Here is a 20,385-nt window from a genome sequence, read left to right as displayed (position 1 = left end):
CTGTACTGATCATGTAACATCTAAAAACTTAGCTCCTCTTAAATAAGGTCACTTCCCTCAATACTCCTAACCTGGCCTCACCAACTACCATCAATAAATACGATTTGTCGATAAGCATGAAAAGTTAAGATACAAAGAGTCATGGAAAAATTATTCAATGGGGAAGATCATTTTGATTGATCTGTTAAACATTAACGGAAGACTAGGTGAAAAATAAAGACAGCAAGTGGTAAAATATTTCATTTTGGAAAAATAACAATGGCAGAAAATGAGGAAAACTTACTTCAACTCAAGACTGAAGGCAAAGACACCGACCACTATGTACGCAGGAAGAAGTAAAATAACCAGTGAGACAGACATTCCCATGTTGATCAGAGAATGGAGACAAGATGAGCTTAAAACAGAGAGCCGGACTGGGTAATCTCTATGGTGCCTTTTATGAACTGCCTTTTTATCTGAACTCAGCATTATTCTAAACAATTTGTAACAAATTGAGTGACATTTTGAGACTTAAAACCACATACAGTAGAGTTCATTTCACAGGGCACTTCAAACACACAATATGCAGGCTGGATATTATTATTTCCACCTTTACTTCAGAGATGAGGAAAATGAGGCAAGCATTTGCCCAGAGTTAGTGGCAGGGCAGCACTTTGAATCCCTGAGTACTGTTTCCAAAACAGTGCTCTTTATACCAACCCCCTCATCATCCAGGAGTAAGAGAACACGGTCAAAGTATTAACAAGCTAAGCTGAAATCTAAATTTCCATTCAATATCGATTAATACGATGCCCAATCAGATATGCCAATATTTATATCCATACTTTTAAACAAGAACACATTACTCTTATCACGCCTGGAACTTCTGCGTACCTTTCTTTTCTTCTTTTTTCGGTGGTTTACTTTCTTTTAAGTCCTCTTCCCGTCTTTCTTTTGCTAATTTTTTTGCTTCTTCTTTTTGGTTCTTCCTCTTCATTTTTTTCTCTTCTTTTTCTTTTAGCTTCTCTAGGCTGATAAACATTTATGATTAGGGGTAATTCACCTTTGTAATAAGCTCAATCGACTACTCTTCTTTGCCTACTATAGAAAGCATTCTTCAAGCAGTATAAGTTTTCCTTTTTACTTACAACTTGGCCTGCATCTTCTGTTCAACATCAACAACTGCTGACATCATCGGTCAACTCAGGCAAGATAAGGGCACTTGTTTCATAAAAACAAGAACCTCAATCACTGAGTGACTTCTAATTAGGTATGGCACATACAGACTGTACATACGTTATTTCCATATAAGTAAGTTATTGCTTAAAGTAAACATGAATAGTACAAGTTTCTCTGAAAGATAATACAGTAAGTATGCATTTCAAAAAACAAACTCATAGTAAGTAAAATGTTATTTTCATATCCCCGTAATGGCTCACCACATCAGAATTTGGATGATCTGATTACAATGAATTCTCTTCAACAAATAATTCTGTTCATCTTTTCTTTTTCTTTTTCTTGGTCACAAATAAAAAAAAAAAAAAAAGGAAAGAAAGAAAGAAAGAAACCACCGCTTAGAACAAAAAAGAAAAGCAGGACCAAAAAGAAAAGAAAAAAGGATTGGAATTATTTGATCTGAACAAGAAAATACAAAGATGATGATAATTTCAACTGAGTAAACTGAGTATTTCAAAAGTAACAAATGATCATTGATTCAAAATGTCTGCTGAACAGAGATAAAGAGGAAAAATACTTGTGGAATTAAGCTGAGAGTTATGTACAGGCAGCCCCTGGGTTATGAACGAGATCCAGTCCTAACTGCGTCTTTAAGTCGAATTTCTGGGTAACTCAGAACCAGTGCATATGGTTCTTATTTAGCCCAACTTCAGTGCAAGAAGCAGAGCCCTGGTGGCACAGTGGTTAAGAACTCCGGCTGATAACCCAAAGGTCAGCAGTTCAAATTCACCAGCTGCTCCTTGGAAACCCTATGGGGGCAGTTCTACTCTGTTAATCAGAGTCGCTATGAGTCGGAGTCCACACGACCGCAGTGGGTTTGGTTTTTTGGTTTTAGTTTGAGAAACACTTGAAGCCTTTTCAATGATTTAAAAGTTGAATGTGTAGCAAGTAAGGGTGACTGTAATGAAGAATTTGTTGTGAGTAGGGTAGGCGTTGGTTCAATCATTTTAAAGCAAGGGCAGCTGTATACAACATTAAAGGGCAAGTACAAGTTGTCCTTAAGTTGGAGTTTTGTAACCCGGGGACAGCCTGTATATAATTTTTATCTAAATGTGAAATCTATTCATAAAACATGTAACTTCACAGCACTGAATGTCACGGTTTTCCTTATAAATCCAACTACCAAATAATGCTTCTGATTCCAGTTTTGAATATTTAATAACTCTAGGTTAGTTTTTAAGACTCGTAAAATTCACTTAAAAACCACTTTTTGGACATACGTATGTACGTACATGCGTAAAGCCAATTTAAAAAGGAGCCTAATTTAGAAACCTGCATTTAATGAATTATATTCTAAGAGACATCATTAAACTGATTGTTAAAAATCTTACCTAGAACACTTCTGTTTCTGAATAGGTCTTGAAGGACCCCTTTCTTTTATGATCTTGTGTTCGAACTTTAAATAAAACAAAGACATCCAAAATTTGTCTCATACACCCATGACATAAAGCACAACATCACAAGTAACAGTATTTCAAAAGCACACACAACGTTCAATTTGCAAGAGAACAATGAATGACATTCTGACCCAGACAAAAGAGCCCAGAAAGCTTTAGCAAAACAATTTACTGAAAAGAGGAATAAGAGAGTAGACACACTTTAGGAAGGAGCAAAAAAATAAAAATAATTGCGGCTAAGCAGAAGATCAGGTACAAGATTCATTAAAACTACTCACTCCTGCCAGTCCCACAAAATGAAGGGAATCCTTCATGACACTCTTTCCTCTCCCTAAGAATCCACACCCTCTACAATACCCAAAAGTTTACTAGGGAGTAACAAAACCAAGTTACTGAAAAAGAGTAGAAACAATACAACTAGACAGTAAAAAGCCTCCTTTTCCTATTAGGAAATAAAAGACTGTGGGAGTGCTTCATTTCAGCAAGGCATTCCTACGTCCTATTACTTGCTGTATTTTCTTAAATTCGGTAACTATTTCTTTTCTGAGAAAAGACAAGACCCAAATCATACAACTTCCACAAATCTAAATGTTTTACAAGTTATAAGCATTTGGGTTATCAATTTAGTACGATTTCCCTCGTATTTGATACTTACTTCACACTTTACACCACCGTAACTGTTGAAGACGGTAATTTTACAAATGATACCTTGGCAGTCAGGGGTGAGACAACTTGCGTTTAGAAAGTCCTGTATGGTTTGAAAAAAAGAAGAAGGTATGTCTCGGGGGGAAGATATCCAAACACGTACATCATTTTAACCATCAGGCACAGTCACAGCATGATCTAAAAGCTCCTTCAGGGAGGTGACAGAGGTCCCTGCTGATTGCTATGTGGCCTTCAGAGTCTCCCTGTGGGGGAATGCACTTCCCGTGTAGGGCTGACCCTGTGATTTGCTTTGGCCAGTGCAAAGTGGGCTGACACGATGTATACCATGTCTAAGTAAAACCTTTAAGAAACACTGCATGGACTGGCCATTGCCTTTTCTGTCTGCCACAGAACACGTTCCAGAAAAGGGCCACTGTTCCACCTTGATTTAGAAACAAAGAACAGAGCCACAGAGCATAGAGCTGCTACAGCCCAAATGCAGTCACAACTGCAGGAGAGGTAATACAAGCAAGAAATGAGCTTTTCTTCTTACAAGCCACTAAGATATTTGGGCTGTATATTACTTTAGTATATCCTAGCAAAACTGACTAATTGTCAAAACCCAAACCAAATCCATTGCCATTGAGTCAATTCCGACTCACAGTGACCAACAGGAAAGAGTAACTCCCCCGCAGGGCTTCCAAGGAGCGGCTGGTGGATTCAACCTGCCGACCTTTCAGTTAGCAGCCGTAACACTTAATAGTTGCTCCACCAAGGCTCCAACTAATTTACAGAGGGTATTTAAAAACCACTGATTAGATCACTAAGGGAGAGTGCTCAGCTAGAGAAACTCACTTTAGGTAAGACAAAGACACACCAGCAGTGACTCAATGGCAATAGTAATCTGGTCCTATCATCATATCTTCAGTTAACTATATGAAAATATAAAGATTTATCTCTACCAAACTTGAATAATTCTTACTGCTAGCAGATATCCAGCACAACGACCTTATGTTTTACTTCAAATAAGCACAGTGGTCTACATGAACCTTTGCAATGTAGAAAAAGATTTTCTTTTTCTGTACCATAGCCTATAGCTTAGATAGAAAATTCTATGAATGCAGATGTTATAAAATTGTATCTTCTCTCAAGGTAAACATAGCTAATACAATCAGCATCATTATCTTGGTAATTAAGAGAAACCTCAACGAGAAGTAGCAGTACAAAATTTAAGCTGATTTCTTAGCTCAAATTACCACATCCATTTTGAGACTTTAATTCTACATCAAAACCTTAAAGTGATTTAATGAAAGATCTCTGATGGGCTCAAACTGTCAGTGCATAATTTAAGATTTACATTTTAAAATCAGATATTTAAATTTTTCTTTTTGATCAAAACATAGTTTAAAAGATGGTTAAACAATAAACAATCTATTAAATGACTCTATGGGTACTACACCTTTACAACTGTATCTAATAAACATGAAATTTTATTTTCCACTTTACTATTAAGTTTTAATTTAAAACTCTGTAAATATGTCTACAATGTTCAGGAAGAAATTTATAATCCCTTAAGACTCTTTTTCTGAAGATTCTTGGGGGATGGGGAGATCAACACGTAATAAGTATACTAAAAAATCCAGACAATATTATGTCTTACCTTGTCAGGTTTATCATTGTAGCTGGTTGCTTTTAACTTCTTCCAACAGTTTATGTGAAAGTCAATTTTACAGATATGGCTACAGAGGATTCGTATAAAGCCCTGGGGTTTCAAAAGATTTTTAATTCACACTTTAAAGATGTCACATACACAACATACCCATATTAAGATACAAAGAGCGGCTGTCTGCATTTAGCTGGCAGCATAGCTAGATACTGTACTGCCTCCTGGGGGAGTGCTATTCTTCTGGACCCCAGAATGTCTACTGCCAGGGACATAGAGCTTGACTGATACAGTCATTTCCACAGCTGACAGTTGCATTATTCTTCACAATGTACCAAATATTTTATAAACATGATTTCATCTGATCTACCAACCAGGGAGAGTGAGAGAGTAGGCGGGTACTATCTTCTTGAATAAATCAGGTTTTTACACACAAGGTAATTACGAGCCCAAGAGACAGAAAGGGCCACATAAAGCAGAGACTACATTAGCCTGAGACCAGAAGAACTAGATGGTACCTGGCTACAACCGATGACTGCCCTTACAAGGAACACAACAGAGAATCTCTGAGGGAACAGGAGAGCAGTGGGATGCAGACCTCAAATTCTCATAAAAAGACCAGACTTAATGGTCTGAGACTAGAAGGACCCCGGAGGCCATGGTCCCCAGACCTTCTGTTAGCCCAAGACAGGAACCATTCCCAAAGCCAACTCTTCAGACAGGGATTGGACTTGACTATAGGATAGAAAATGATACTGATGACAAGTGAGCTTCTTGGATCAAGCAGACACATGAGACTATGTGGGCAGCTCCTGTCTGGAGGGGAGATGAGAGGGTAGATGGCGTCAGAAGCTGGCTGAACGGACTCGAAAATAGAGGGTGGAGAGAAGGAGTGAGCTGTCTCATTAGGAGGTGAGCAACTAGGAGTATACACCAAAAAAAAGGTGTATATAAATTTTTATATGAGAGAGTGACTTGATTTGTAAACTTTGACTTAGAGCACAATAAAAATTAAAAAAAAAAAAAAAGAAGGTCTTTATTCTATAGATGATGCAGACCTAAAGGAAAGGAGTGGACAAGAAAATATAAAACTGCCTGTAAGCAGAGAACTGGGGGCCTCCAACTCCAGCATTCATTCTGAATCCATTTTAGGGCGTGATCTTGCAATTCAATGTCCCACTGTACATTCAGCAGTTACCTTAAAGTCTGGATCAGATATGTATATCTGGATTTTGAGTGCCCCACAATGATCATGATAGGAACAAATGCCCTCTGGCACTGGAGGGAACTCGCACTCTTCAATAAATTTTTCTAACAGTTCCTAAAACAAAAATAAGCAAAAATGATATTATTACAACACTAATGAGTTAATAAAAATGCTTGTGATTTCAATACCTTCTTGCCATCAAAGTATTTTTAGCTTAAAAATGACTCAATTTCTTTAGCCCAGAACCAACGACATACAACTTTGAAAGTCCTTTTAAGAAGAGGCCAATATGAACACACGTCGGGAGGTAGGAAAAAAGGAAGGACTGGACAAAACTTTTTTTTCAGGATTTTAGAGTCAGAATTAAAATCTTGCCCTGTGCTAAAATCATCTAACCTCATTTTATAATTTACAGCTCTCAGAAGCCTCCTTTAAGGATTCAGAAAAAATAAGTGAGAATAACCCTGAGGACAGCTCTGAGGATGCTACTATTCTCTTTTCTCAACTTCACATCACCTAGGATCCTAGAAGTCCCATTCATCCGCCTCCTTGCATCCCTGAACCTGTGCCTGTTCACTCCCTGGGGAGACAGTCTATTGCTATGTAAACCCCCTCACTTTATGCTTCCAGTGCTGGCTTTTTGTTATTAATAGCTCCCTACGCCTCCATTTGGAAGCCCTGGTAGCCTAGTGGTTAAGAGCTACAGCTGCTAAACAAAGGTCTGCAGTTTGAATCTACCGGGCACTCCTTGGAAGCTCTATGGGGCAGGTTCTACTCTGTCCTACACGGTTACTATGAGTTGGAAACGACTCGACTGCAGTGTTTGTTTGTTTGTTTGTTTGTTTGTTTTTGGGACGGGGGGTTATGCCTCCATTTGGAGCCTCAGTGGCACAGTGGTTAAGAGCTCAGCTGCTAACCAAAGGGTCAGCAGTTCAAATCCACCAGCTGTTCTTTGGAAACACTACGGGGCAGTTCTACTCTGTCCTACAGGGTAGCTATGAGTCGGAATTGACTCCACGCCAACCAGTTTGGTTTTGGTTTATGCCTCCATCTCAACCTAGCATGAAAAGAGGAAAATCCAATGATCCTGATTTGTGTTCCCCTGATGGCTAATGATGTTAAGCATCTTTACATGTGTTTTTTTGTCTATTTGCATATATTCTTTGCAGAAATATCTATTCAGGTCTGTTGCCCACTTTTTAATTGGATTACGTGTTTTTTTATTATCGAGTTGTAAGGGCTGAGCTCTGTGCTTTTAAAAGCTTTGATCAAAAGCAAATTTTGAGTATACGCCAGGGCTCCCTACAAGGGAAGATCTATCCCAGTAAATTCACACATAATAGACTTTTCTCCAGAACTGGCACAGCCTCCCAGATATGGGCGTAAATTCCTATCTTCCAGGTCTTCAAGTAACTATAGTAATTGAGCAAACAGTGATGATGCACCTTTCTCTAAGTACAAACAATACTCCTAGCACTTCAGAACACATGCTGAGCCAGAATGTCTAGACTCAAGTCTCAGCTCCACCACTTCCTAGCTGTTGAGCCTGAGCTCACCACTTCACCTTGCTAAACTTGATCTTCCTCACCTGTAAAATGGGAATGGGAATACCACCCATCTCACAGAGCTGCCGTAAGGATTAAATGTAATGATGAATGAAAGGTGCCTGCCTGGCACACAGGAAACACTCATTAATGCCAGTGATTTTCATTAGTCTCTAACGGGAAATGCATGTGGGGAGATGGCAATTGAGTACTGGTGGCTCTGTCTTCCGATACCTTAGTTAGTTCATGCAGATGGGCTTTTAGTTAGTGAGAAACGCTGCACAAATAGTTACCCTTATTTTTGATGGCTCAGTCTCTTCAATAATCACATCAGTTGTGGGCCAAGTTAACACTCCAGGAAGGTTACCAATGACCTCTCTTGCTGTCTGAAAGTGGTTAAGAGCTTCTGAAAATCTAAAGCCAGAATTATTAGAAAGTAAGTATTAAAGATGTGAAATGATATTTTCATTCACAGAAACAAAAGTCCTACGGAGATTTTATGCTTAATAGTTTAAGTCTGACAAAAAACAGGACAGAAATATTTGAAGTAGCCCATATTTTCTTTAAAAAAAAAAAAGTCATTATTGCTATTTGCTATAAAAGTAATATAAATTAAACCCAACTCTGCCCTGGATACTGGTTCCCCTATGGGAGGGGCACACAGGCCTTTTAAACGTGAACAATTAAAACAGAAAACTGAACAACAATTTGGTTGTTTCATTTTTATCTGTTTCATATACTAAGCTAATTTAAGTAGGTTCTTGTAGAGAAATGACAACCCTCCACTTCAATTAATTAATCATAAATATGGGAAAAACTTTTTTAACTTAATTCTATTAGGGCATCTATAGTACAAAACATTCCACTGAAAAAATTAAAAAGGATCACGTATTCTGGATATCTTTCTTCAACCACAACGCAGTAAACTATTCTAACAAAGTCAAATTGTTTTAGCTGTTAATATAAAATGTTTTAATTCTGACTTGATTCATGGCTTTAAAAAATAATTGCAATATTTCACAGTCCACGCAACAATATGAAAACACTGGATCATAACCAAGTTTTTGTTCTGCTCTTCAGTCTAGAGAAGAGGGTTTCCTGCTCTCTCCAATCTTAAAATGATTTCCCAATTTCAAAATCTATTTTTGCCTATGGGGATAGAAAGATTCATCGGCAGAAAGCCAGACCACCATCCACTGGTGACAAGGACTTTTAATCAGAAACTGTACATTACAACAGCCAAAATCAGCATATTAGCCGTATAACCCATATGCATTATTTGGAAATTTAAATACAAATGCTTTTTGAGGTAAGAACCACAATCCCCATGATTCCCTTTGTGTGACACTGACCTACTTCACACATTGGTATTACTTTCCCAGACCTTGTGAAGACCTGCATGTGACCGCTGCATTAAACTTTTATCAAACAGGTGTGTTCTAAGCAATTTACCCTAAGCCTTGGATTCCATTTACTATCACTATTAAGGTGAATCCTAAATCTTCACTTCCCTGTGTCTACCTGATTCCTAATACAGTCCAGCCTGGCCAGACAGTAACTTCCAGGAAATAAAAAAGAAGAAAACTTTCTTCAATCTTTAAAAATCTATAAAGGAGATTCAAAAAATGCCCTAAGACTGGGTTCCCAAGAGTATCAGTGGTCTCTTATAAAATTCCCCTTAAAAAGTTAGATGATAAACAAAAAGACTAAAACGATAAAGATCATGGAAGAAAAAATAGGGACAACCTTAGGAGCCCTAATACAAGGCATAAACAGAATACAAAACACTACCAAAAATGACGAAGAGAAACCAGATAACTGGGAGCTCCTAAAAATCAAACACCTATGCACATCTAAAGACCTCACCAAAAGAGTAAAAAGACCACCTACAGACTGGAAAAGAATTTTCAGCTATGACATCTCCGACCAGCGCGTGATCTCTAAAATCTATATGATTCTGTCAAAACTCAAGCACAAAAAGACAAACAACCCAATCAAGAAGTGGGCAAAGGATATGAACACGCACTTCACTAAAGAAGATATTCAGGCAGCTAACAGATGCATGAGAAAATGCTCTCGATCATTAGCCATTAGAGAAATGCAAATTAAAACTACGATGAGATTCCATCTCACTCCAACAAGGCTGGCATTAATCCAAAAAACACAAAATAATAAATGTTGGAGAGGCTGCGGAGAGATTGGAACTCTTATACACTGCTGGTGGGAATGTCAAATGGTACAACCACTTTGGAAATCTATCTGGCGTTATCTTAAACAGTTAGAAATAGAACTACCATACAACCCAGAAATCCCACTCCTCGCAATATACCCTAGAGAAATAAGAGCCTTCGCACAAACAGATATATGCACACCCATGTTTATTGCAGCTCTGTTTACAATAGCAAAAAGCTGGAAGCAACCAAGGCGTCCACCAACGGATGAATGGTTAAATAAATTGTGGTATATTCACACAATGGAATACTACGCATCGATAAAGGACCGTGGGGAATCTGTGAAACATTTCATAACATGGAGGAACCCGGAAGGCATTATGCTGAGCGAAATTATTCAGAGGCAAAAGGACAAATATTGTATAAGACCACTATCATAAGATCTTGAGAAATAGTATAAACTGAGAAGAACACATACTTTTGTGGTTATGAGGGGGGAGGGAGGGAGGGTGGGAGAGGGTTATTTACTGATTAGTTAGTAGATAAGAACTGCTTTAGGTGAAGGGAAGGACAATACTCAGTACATGGAAGGTCAGCTCAACTGGACTGGACCAAAAGCAAAGAAGTTTCTGGGATAAACTGAATGCTTCAAAGGTCAGCGGAGCGACTGCAGGGGTTGGGGGACCATGGTTTAAGGGGACTTCTAAGTCAATTGGCAAAATAATTCTCTTATGAAAACATTCTGCATCCCACTTTGAAATGTGGCGTCTGGGGTCTTAAATGCTAACAAGCGGCCATCTAAGATGCATCAATTGGTCTCAACCCACCTGGAGCAAAGGAGAATGAAGATCACCAAGGTCACACGATAACTACGAGCCCAAGAGACAGAAAGGGCCACATGAACCAGAGACTTACATCATCCTGAGACCAGAAGAACTAGTTGGTGCCTGGCCACAACCGATGACTGCCCTGACAGGGAGCACAACAGAGAACCCCTGACGGAGCAGGAGATCAGTGGGATGCAGACCCCAAATTTTCACAAAAAGACCATACTTAATGGTCTGACTGAGACTAGAGGAATTCCGGCGGTCATGGTCCCCAAACCTTCTGTTGGCCCAGGACAGGAACCATTCCCGAAGACAACTCATCAGACATGAAAGGGACTGGACAGTGGGTAGGAGAGAGACGCTGATGAAGAGTGAGCTATTTGTATCAGGTGGACACTTGAGACTGTGTTGGCATCTCCTGTCTGGAGGGGGGATGGGAGGATAGAGAGAGTTGGAAGCTGGCAAAATTGTCAGGAAAGGAGAGACTGAAAGGGCTGACTCATTAGGGGGAGAGCAAGTGGGAGTACGGAGTAAGGTATATACAAACTTATATGTGACAGTTTGACTTGATTTGTAAACGTTCACTTGAAGCTCAATAAAAGTTAATAAAAAAAAAGTTAGATGAAAATTAAAGGACGATAAAAGTTATGAGTGACGTTCAATCAGTTAATTATTTCTGTATAAAGTAATCTAACATACTCACCACTATATTAAGGGTAAGAGGCAGAAAGGGGGAGATTTTTTTCTTTTTTAAGTTCAAGACACAATTCTGCCCCCTAAGGATCATTAGAGTCAATTTGGGGAGACAAGGCTAAGAGACATGAAACACTTAGAAAACAGTTACATATTAAACTTTGAGTATGGATTTCAACTATGATCGAAATTCAGAGAAAAGATTTTTACTCCTAATCCATAATGTTTTCAAACATATTTGTTGTTGTTAGCTGTCATCAAGTTGGATCCCAACTCATGGCAACCCCATGCACAATGGAGTAAACCACTGTGATCCAAGGGTGCTCACTGGCTGATTTTTAGAAGTAGGTTGCCAGGCCTTTCTTCCTAGTCTCCCTTAGTCTGGAAGCTCCACTAAAACCTGTTCGGCATCATAGCAACAGGCAAACTTCCATTGACAGATGGGTTGGTTGCTGCATGTGAAGTGCACTGGCTGGCAATCAAATATACATTACTTATTAAAACCATTTTCATATAGCGTTTTTCGGGAAATAGTTATTTAACTGAAAAATTACATAGTAAGACTTTAAAGTATTAATTTATATTAATTCTATCACTATTTACAGATAACATATATTAAAATATAAAATATTAAGGGTCAAGTTATGTTATTACTGATGTTCTTGTTAGACTGGATATTAGAAAGCACCAGAAGCTGACGTGATTGGGCTACTTTAATAATTAACATTGGTATTGAAATGCCACGCCTTCAAAACAAAGCCACAATGACAATAGCGTGCCACAGAGAAGGTATCAGAATAATTCCAGAAAACGGATCACCATATATTAGACTTCAAATCATTTATCACCCGAGATCTTAAAGGAGTATGGTTGCTACTAGCCTGTTTTTTTTCAAATACACGGTTCCGATTCCACAGTAGGCCAGACAATCAAGTCCTTCATTAGGGTACGATGAAAGAATGTGCCTGAACTGGTTTTCCGCTTCAGATAATTCCTTCAATAGCAATGAGAAAAATGATGATTTATACAAAAAGAGAAATGCTGGAACACATTTTATTTAAAGGCCGATTTGAACGTGTATAACATTAAAAGTAACTGTCCATCTCAAAATTCCTACGGTTAAATTATACCTTCTGTTTTTCACTTTCTCAGCAATTACATAAGTTTTCATCATATGGATAGTCAAGGACACAACCAAACAATTTCTGCTTGAGAATTAACAGTGGGAGCCGAACACATCAGACAACGACCCACTGAGCATTTATTCATTGGCACACATTGAGAGATCGGTATGTAAACAGTAAAACCTGTACTAGTTGCCGCTGAGTCAACTTCAACTCGTGTCGACCCCATGTGTGTCGGCGTAAAACTGTGCTCCATAGCGTTTTCACTTGCTGATTTTCAGGTGTAGATTGCCAGGCCCTTCTTCCATGACGTCTCTGGGTACACTCAAAGTGCCAAGCATTCTGTTAGCAGCCTAGCACTTTAACCATGTGCACCGTCCAAGGGCTCCTGGCTAATACTGTTGTTAGCTGCTGTTCAGTTGGCCCCAACTCATGGTAACCCAAAATACAACAGGACCAGACTGTTGTGATCCATAGGGTTTTCACCAGCTGATTTTTCGGCAATAGATTGCCAGGCCTTTCTTCCTGGTCTGTGTTAGGAAGCTCTGCTGAAACATGTTTGGCATCATAGTAACACATAGGCCTCCACTAACAGACAGGTGATTGCTGTTCTTGAAGTGCTGAATTGGCCGGGAATTGAACCTGGGTCTCTGGCAAGGAAAGCAGGAATTCTACCACAGAACTAGAAGTGTGAAGGTGCAAGCACACCATAACATGTACTAAACTGCTGCTCCCTAGGAGGGCAGGCGTTATTTCAATGATGTTGCCAAAAAGTTCTGAAAATGCTGTCTTAAAAACGGCTCTTTAGGAAAAGCTTTACAGAGCTTACAGTACTTTTCTTTTGAACATTCTCGACACTGGGAAACCTCTGTGCTTTGAATGTTTCTTTCTTGCTGGGGGAGGGGCATAAAGGGAAATCCAAAAGATGCTTAGCTCTAAGCAATACTGGTAACCCTGCAGTGGGTCAAAAGGGAAATGTCACTACACAGTAGCTCTGACGCAGTTAAGGAGTAGCTTGGGAGAAGTTCCAAAGAAGGCATTCTAAAAACCGTTTCGAGCAAGGGTTGTATTGAAGTAAATGATGGCTTCCTTCCGTGCCTACACTAAATGACGAGATTCATTTAAATGTCTAAGCTCTACCATGCCTATTTGCTTTTTGACCAGTCTCACTACTTTACAGTAAATCACAAATACAATAAATTATGTCTTCAATTCCGGTGAAGCAAAACATGGTAAGATATGCATTATACTGTTCTGTCAAGAATAAAGGAAATGAGATCAGGAAGCCCTGTCCCCAGTGACCTATCAGAAATAGAGCTGGACAGCTTTATAGGTAGACATTCATCCGTCACATAGAGCACAAGGAAGCACAGCACATGCTGAGACTCAGGCACTGTGAAATGCTGGGAGAGACGGGAACGGAAAGAAGACGTAGATCCTCTGGGGTCTTAAAAGCTAGCGAGCAGCCATCTAAGGTGCATGAATTGGTCCCAACCCACCCGGGGCAAAAGAGAATGAAGACCACCAAAGACACAAGAAAAATATTCGCCCAATAACAAATATGGCCATATAAACCAGAGACACCATCAGCCAGTGACCAGAAGAACTAGATGGTGCCTGGTCACGACCAATGACCACCCTGACAGGGAACACAATATAGAGTCCCTGACAGAGTAGGAGAAAAGGAGAGTGGAGAACCAAATTTCTATTATAAAGACCAGACTTAATGATCTGACTGAGACTGGAGGTACCCCAGAAGACATGGTCCCTGGATTCTCTGTTAACCCAGAACTAAAATCATCCCCGAAGCCAACTCTTCAGACAACGATTAGACCGGACTATAAGACATAAAAGCATACTCCTGAAGAGTGTGCTTCTTAGCTCAAGTAGATACATGAGACTATATGGGCAGCTCCTGTCTGGAGGCAAGTTGAAAAGGTAGAAAGGGACAGGAGCTGGTTGAATGGACACAGGCAATCCAAGGTGGAAAGGAGGAGTGTGCTGACATATTACAGGGCTTGCAACTAGGGTCATATAATAATGTTTGTATAAATTTTTGTATGAGAAACTAACTTGAGCTGTAAACTTTCACTTAAAGCACAATTAAAAAAAAAAATGTAGGTCCTAATTACGTAGCAATTTAGGGTTAAGCCTTCATTTAGCCACGGAGGCTTGGAACCTAGGTTGGTAGAAAGGATCTATTATACCTGAGGCCATTCCAGAGCCATTTGATTATTTACAGAAAATCCAAAAGCAGGAAAGGAAATTACGATGCAGAAGGTGCAGGTAAGTAAAAGTTCCAGGAGAGTAAGGCAAAACCAGAGTAATTGAAGCTGTGTGCCCAGACCTATACATGGGCTGGGGGAGGCTACGCACTCCAGAAATCATAAAGCACCCAAATACCCACCACTCAGAACTAGTAGACGGTGACGTTAGCATTCTTTGCCTTGGTTTTTTTTTTTTTTTTAATAAAACAGCATAACACACAAAGTTGAAGTCTATTTTCCTACCCTCCCAGGCCCATTTCTCTCCCTCCACCCCTAAATGCAACCATTATCTTACATTTGATGTAGGTCTCGTCCATGTTTTTATACTTTAACAAGGCGGACAGATATCCATAAACAATATATCGTAGTGTTCTTCTGTAGGCTTTTCAAATCATACCTAAGTGGTAAAATGTCTGTTGCGTCCTCCAACTTCCCTTTTCCCTCAGCAGTATGTTTCTGAAATCTATCATGAGCAGAGAGCCTTCACTTTTACACAAATAAAAAGTAGAATCCTACTGGTTGTCTGGCTTTTTCTAATAGGAACACACACTAAGTTTTCTAAAAACAAAACAAATGAATCTTAGCTACTTCAGATAAAATTGTCAAAAAAGTACAGGGGAGAAAATGAGCCAAAATTGGAAAACGACTTTTATGTATTTTCTAAAGGCGCAGTGGTTAAGAGTTCGGCTGCTAACCAAAAGATCGGCAGTTCGAATCCACCAGTCGCTCCTTGGAAGTCCTATGGGGCAGTTCTACCCTGCCCGATAGGGTTGCTGTGTGTCGGAATCGACTCGACAGCAACAGGTATAGGCAATGCCTTTTTAAGGCAATGTCTAATTATATTTTAATTGCTACCTCTGTTACCAATCTTACCTCAGGCTTTCCTATTCCAAGTAGAGAGAGGCCAAGCCCGTAGACCACTAGGACATAGTTGATCATGGCCAGGTTCAATTGCTGTCAATAAAAATGCTCCAGTTAAAAGTCTGTACACAATTCTGCCCAATTGGCACTATACCAACCTTCCGGTCATAACCAAGAAAGAAGTGTAATAAAAACCTCACTTTTCAATACTGACTGGTTTAAAGGACCAACAGAATTAGAAGAATTTGTTTTGGGGGGGATATAGTTATACTGTAACCAAGTATCTAAATAAAATACAGAATAATTACCTCGTAATTCCTTGGGGAACTAGGGCTCGTAATAGATTAGAATTTATAAAATCTTATTATTTTGCGTGTAAGTGGGTACTAGTGGCAGATTAAGATATCTGCTGTCTTACAACCTTGTGTATTTATTTACTGAGCGAATACTTCTTTCTGGATGCAAACATGTGCCTAAACCAATCCTTGGTTTAGAATTTCAGTAAGTGAAAAGGCCAGGAGTGCTAAGGAACACAAATTACACTACCAGGACCGAGTATAAACATGGATCACATATTGAAGGTAACCATGAAGTCTGAAGTGAAGCACTACCTGCTTCTCACAATCTGGATTAGACCCAGCTGATCTCAGCACGTTCTAAGGCCTGTGAACACCATGGAGTTAAAGCCTGGATTCCCTTCTACATTCATCTGAGATGCACTGGTGCTGATGAGCAAGTTATGATACGTCGCTTTTACCTTTATCTTTTGAGGATCTAAACCATTTAGCAAGTGTGTAAAGGCCTGAACAGCACAGTGACACCGCTGGTCCGACAAAGCTGTGTAACCATCTTGAATTAGGCCTCTCATCATTTTCATTAAAGTAACAAAATCCTGCCAAAAAGAAGTTCTTATTTCAGTAACCTGGATCTATATACTGTCTAAAACTGAAGATGACAAAGTTCATCACAAAACCCACAAAATCAAACCTGTTGCAGTCGAGCTGATTCCAAATTGTAGCAACCCTACAGAACAGAAAACTGCCCAGTAGGGCTTCCAAGAAGTGGCTGGTGGATTCAAACTGCTGACCTGGTTAGTAGCCAAGCTTTTAACCACTGTGCCACCAGGGCTCCAAGTTCATCACAGAGCAGTAATACTTGATTAACTGATAATAAAATATCTAAATAAAACTTGAAATGCCCTTTAATGCATTATATTCCTTTCTCTGTACGCATCCTGAAGTGAAAATTAGAAGGTATTGCTTCAGCGTCTTGATTCCGATGTTTCCGCCGTTGACCGTGACAAGGAAGGGTGGCTTATTCTACATTATCTGGTGCTAATAAGTCTTGTTCATTTCTCCAGACTAAACTGACAGTATTTTGAATTTTTAACAGCATAGGAAGAACACTAGCCACGATTTAGGTAAGTAAATTGTTTGGCTGAGACAAGTATAACCACACACTTCAGAACACGTAATCGATTTCTTGATCACTATCAGACTTTAACAACTGCAATCATGCCCTGGAACAAACTTCAGTTCTAAACAGGGAATGGTTATTTCAATCTTTAGTTCTGCTCCTGCCTGACTTGTAATTGAATATAATAGGATAAAAATATCTGGAGCGACGTTAGCAGGTGAAAGACAAAACAAGGAGCACAGGAAATAAAAACAAAATTGCTGCAATGCACCCTTAAATAAAGTGAGAAAAATTTTAAGACTTGAATACATGATGTGCACATATAATTTGAATTCAGATTTTAGCTACACAGCAACAGCTTTAAGTCATGAAAGTTCCAGAAAGACTAGAGGCAAGGCTATAATTTAAGCCTAGATCTCCAAACCCCTTGCCATACAGTTGTGCGCCATTAATGTGTGTGTGACATGCTCACCGTTCCTAACGATAAAGATCCAAAACGAAGATTCCACCACACAATGCAGGAAAAATAGTTTGGGTTACAAAAGCTTTCTGCTGGTTTCCACTCAATGAATCAAAATCTAGGAGAACTTTCCCCAGAATACTCATGGAAAGAACAGCTCTCATCAAAACTTGGTATTTATTGTACTACTTAAAAAGCTCAATTATAGCCACATTTATGTTGTTAAGGTATGGTTTTGAAGATACAGAAGATGACGTGTTATCCCGACAACCGATTTGATTTTGATCTTTGTATACCAGAAAGCAGGTCCATATATCCTCTTGTTCCCGTTGGAAATTCCCTCAATATAACACAAACGATCCGTACTGAACGCCCCATGAGACAGGCTGGATCCCGTTCACTGAATACCTGGTCTCTCTTACGGTCATCAGGGCTCAATAAAAACGTTTTCAATGAACAAATGAAGGTTCAGAAATAACCATCATTTTTATTTAATAACTTTTTGATTTTCACAGGCTGTCTTTTCTGTGTAAGTCCTTTGTGGTTTTTAGAGTCAACAAACGCAATAAAACATAATTTGAAAATCTCCAACAGGTTGTTGTTGCTGTTAGGTGCCGCTGAATCAATTCCAACTCATAGCAACCCCATGACAGAGTAGAACTTCCCCACAGGATTTTCTAGACTGTAACCTTTACAAAAGCAAATCCCCAGGTCTTTCTCCCGCGAGCCTCTGGTGGGTTTGAACTGGCAACCTTTCGGCTAGCAGCTGGGCCAAAGCAGCAGGGCTCCTCTGCTTTTATGCAAATGAGTATAAATCTGTTTTAGTAAACTGCTTGCAACATGCTTTATTCCAACAGTCCTCTGTGAAATATCTGTTACATAAACCTAAAAAACTGAATTTGAAAATGACCCATGTATTTCCAAACAAGTATTCTGTTCCACATTAACGTATACTTTTTATCACTTACTAAATACCACAGCAAGAACTTTATATACAGAGGTATATGATTAAGGTCAAATCTTTCAGAATAAAAAGTTTGCTCTTTAATGTCTTTAGAGGGGTAATGAAATTTGAGTGTTTAAGTAAACTTTTAAATTATTTAAATCTTTTTTAAAATATTAAATTTTAAATTTAATATTAGTATTAAAGCTTTGGGAAGCAAATAATTTTGCAGTGTTATCCATTAGCTAAACTTCTGGCTAAAATAATTATCAAGTTAATATTTAAATTAGTGATAGTTTGATTTTTTTAGCAGTCATAACCAACTCGACGGCAATGGGCTTTTTTTTTTTTATATTAAATATGCCTATAACCTAAATTGGAGACCTGATGGCACAGTGGTTAATAGCTATGGCTGCTAACCAAAAGGTCACCAGCTCGAATCCACCAGCCACTCCCTGAAAACCTTATTGGGAAGTTCTACTCTGTCCTATAGGGTCACTATGAGTCACAATCGACTCAAAGGCAACGGGTGCATAATTATAATTGGAGCCCTGGTTGCACAGTGGTTAAGAGCTCGACTGCTAACCGAAAGGCTGGCAGTTCAAATCCACCGGCTGCTCCTTGGAAACCCCATGGGGCAGTTCTACCCTGTTCTATAGGGTCGCTATAGGTTGGAATTGACTTGACGGCAACGGGTTAGGTTTTTTTTTGGCTACAACTAAAATTATAAAAAAATAAATCTTAGAGACATCTATGATCAGAAGTTAATACACACGAAAAAATGTTTTGTTCCAAGAGTTTGCCTTTTCCACTGGAAAACGCCTTTTCCATTACCTGATGTGAGGCTCTAGAAGATTTAGATGAAAATTGTTTCTCCAAGATACGTTTCAAATCTACGGTCACTTGTGAACTAGAATTAAAAAAGAAAAGTGTTCATTTTGAATTCATTTTAAAACATAACAGTCTTATATAAATAAAACAAAAATATCTACTGAGAGATAAGAACTACTTTAGGTGAAGGGAAAGACAGCACACAATACAGAGGAGGTCAGCACAATTGGACTAAACCAAAACCAAAGAAGTTTCCTGAATAAACCGAAAGCTTCGAAGGCCAGCACAGCAGGGGGAGGGGTCTGGGGACCATGGTTTCAGGGGACATCTAAGTCAATTGGCATAATAAAATCTATTAAGAAAACATTCTGCATCCCACTTTGAAGAGTGGCATCTGGGGTCTTAAACACTAGCAAGCAGCCATCTAAGATGCATCAATTGGTCTCAACCCACCTGGATCAAAGGAGAATGAAGAACACCAAGGGCACAAGGCAATCATGAGCCCAAGAGACAGAAAGGGCCACATGAACCAGAAACTACATCATCCTGAGACCAGAAGAACTAGACGGTGCCCGGCTACAACCAGTGACTGCCCTGACAGGGAATACAACAGAGAACTCCTAAGGGAGCAAGAGAGCAGTGGGATGCAGACCCCAAATTCTCATATGACCAGACTTAATGGTATGCCTGAGACTAGAAGGACCCTGGTGGTCATGGCCCCCAGACCTTCTGTTGCCCCAGGACAGAAACCATTCCCGAAGCCAACTCTTCAGACATGGATTGGACTGGACAATGGGTTGGAAAGGGATGCTGGTGAGGAGTGAGCTTCTTGGATCAGGTGGACACTTGAGACTATATTGGCATCTCCTGCCTGGAGGGGAGATGAGAGGGTAGAAGGGGTTAAAAAAAAGCTGGCAAAATGGACATGACAAGACAGAGTGGAGGGAGAGAGTGGGCTGTCTCATTAGGGGTAGAGTAATTGGGAGTGTGTAGCAAGGTGTATATGGGTTTCTGTGTCAAGACTGACTTGATCTGTAAACTTTCACTTAAAGCACAATAAAAATTATAAAAAAAAAAAATGGGAAAAAATAGCTACTGAGGATCATTTTAAATCCTGAGTA

General features: G+C 39.3%; 1 protein-coding gene across 1 annotated transcript in view; it reads right to left on the bottom strand.

Annotated features, from left to right (window-relative positions):
* The window catches only part of TTC3 (tetratricopeptide repeat domain 3), a 129,167-nt gene that overhangs the window by 56,854 nt on the left and 51,928 nt on the right, over positions 1-20,385 (bottom strand). The window contains exons 17-26 of the mRNA XM_049874840.1: positions 19,268-19,343; positions 16,372-16,506; positions 15,627-15,707; positions 12,244-12,356; positions 7,965-8,085; positions 6,119-6,241; positions 4,918-5,019; positions 3,268-3,360; positions 2,547-2,611; positions 874-1,010 (exon numbers count right to left, since the gene is read on the bottom strand). Coding sequence (XP_049730797.1) covers positions 874-1,010; positions 2,547-2,611; positions 3,268-3,360; positions 4,918-5,019; positions 6,119-6,241; positions 7,965-8,085; positions 12,244-12,356; positions 15,627-15,707; positions 16,372-16,506; positions 19,268-19,343 — 1,046 coding nt within the window. The remainder of the gene's footprint in view (positions 1-873; positions 1,011-2,546; positions 2,612-3,267; positions 3,361-4,917; positions 5,020-6,118; positions 6,242-7,964; positions 8,086-12,243; positions 12,357-15,626; positions 15,708-16,371; positions 16,507-19,267; positions 19,344-20,385) is intronic.

The sequence above is a fragment of the Elephas maximus genome, chromosome 2 (assembly GCF_024166365.1).
Source record: "Elephas maximus indicus isolate mEleMax1 chromosome 2, mEleMax1 primary haplotype, whole genome shotgun sequence".
Taxonomy (NCBI): domain Eukaryota; kingdom Metazoa; phylum Chordata; class Mammalia; order Proboscidea; family Elephantidae; genus Elephas; species Elephas maximus.
This window is presented reverse-complemented; position numbering and strand designations above follow the sequence as displayed.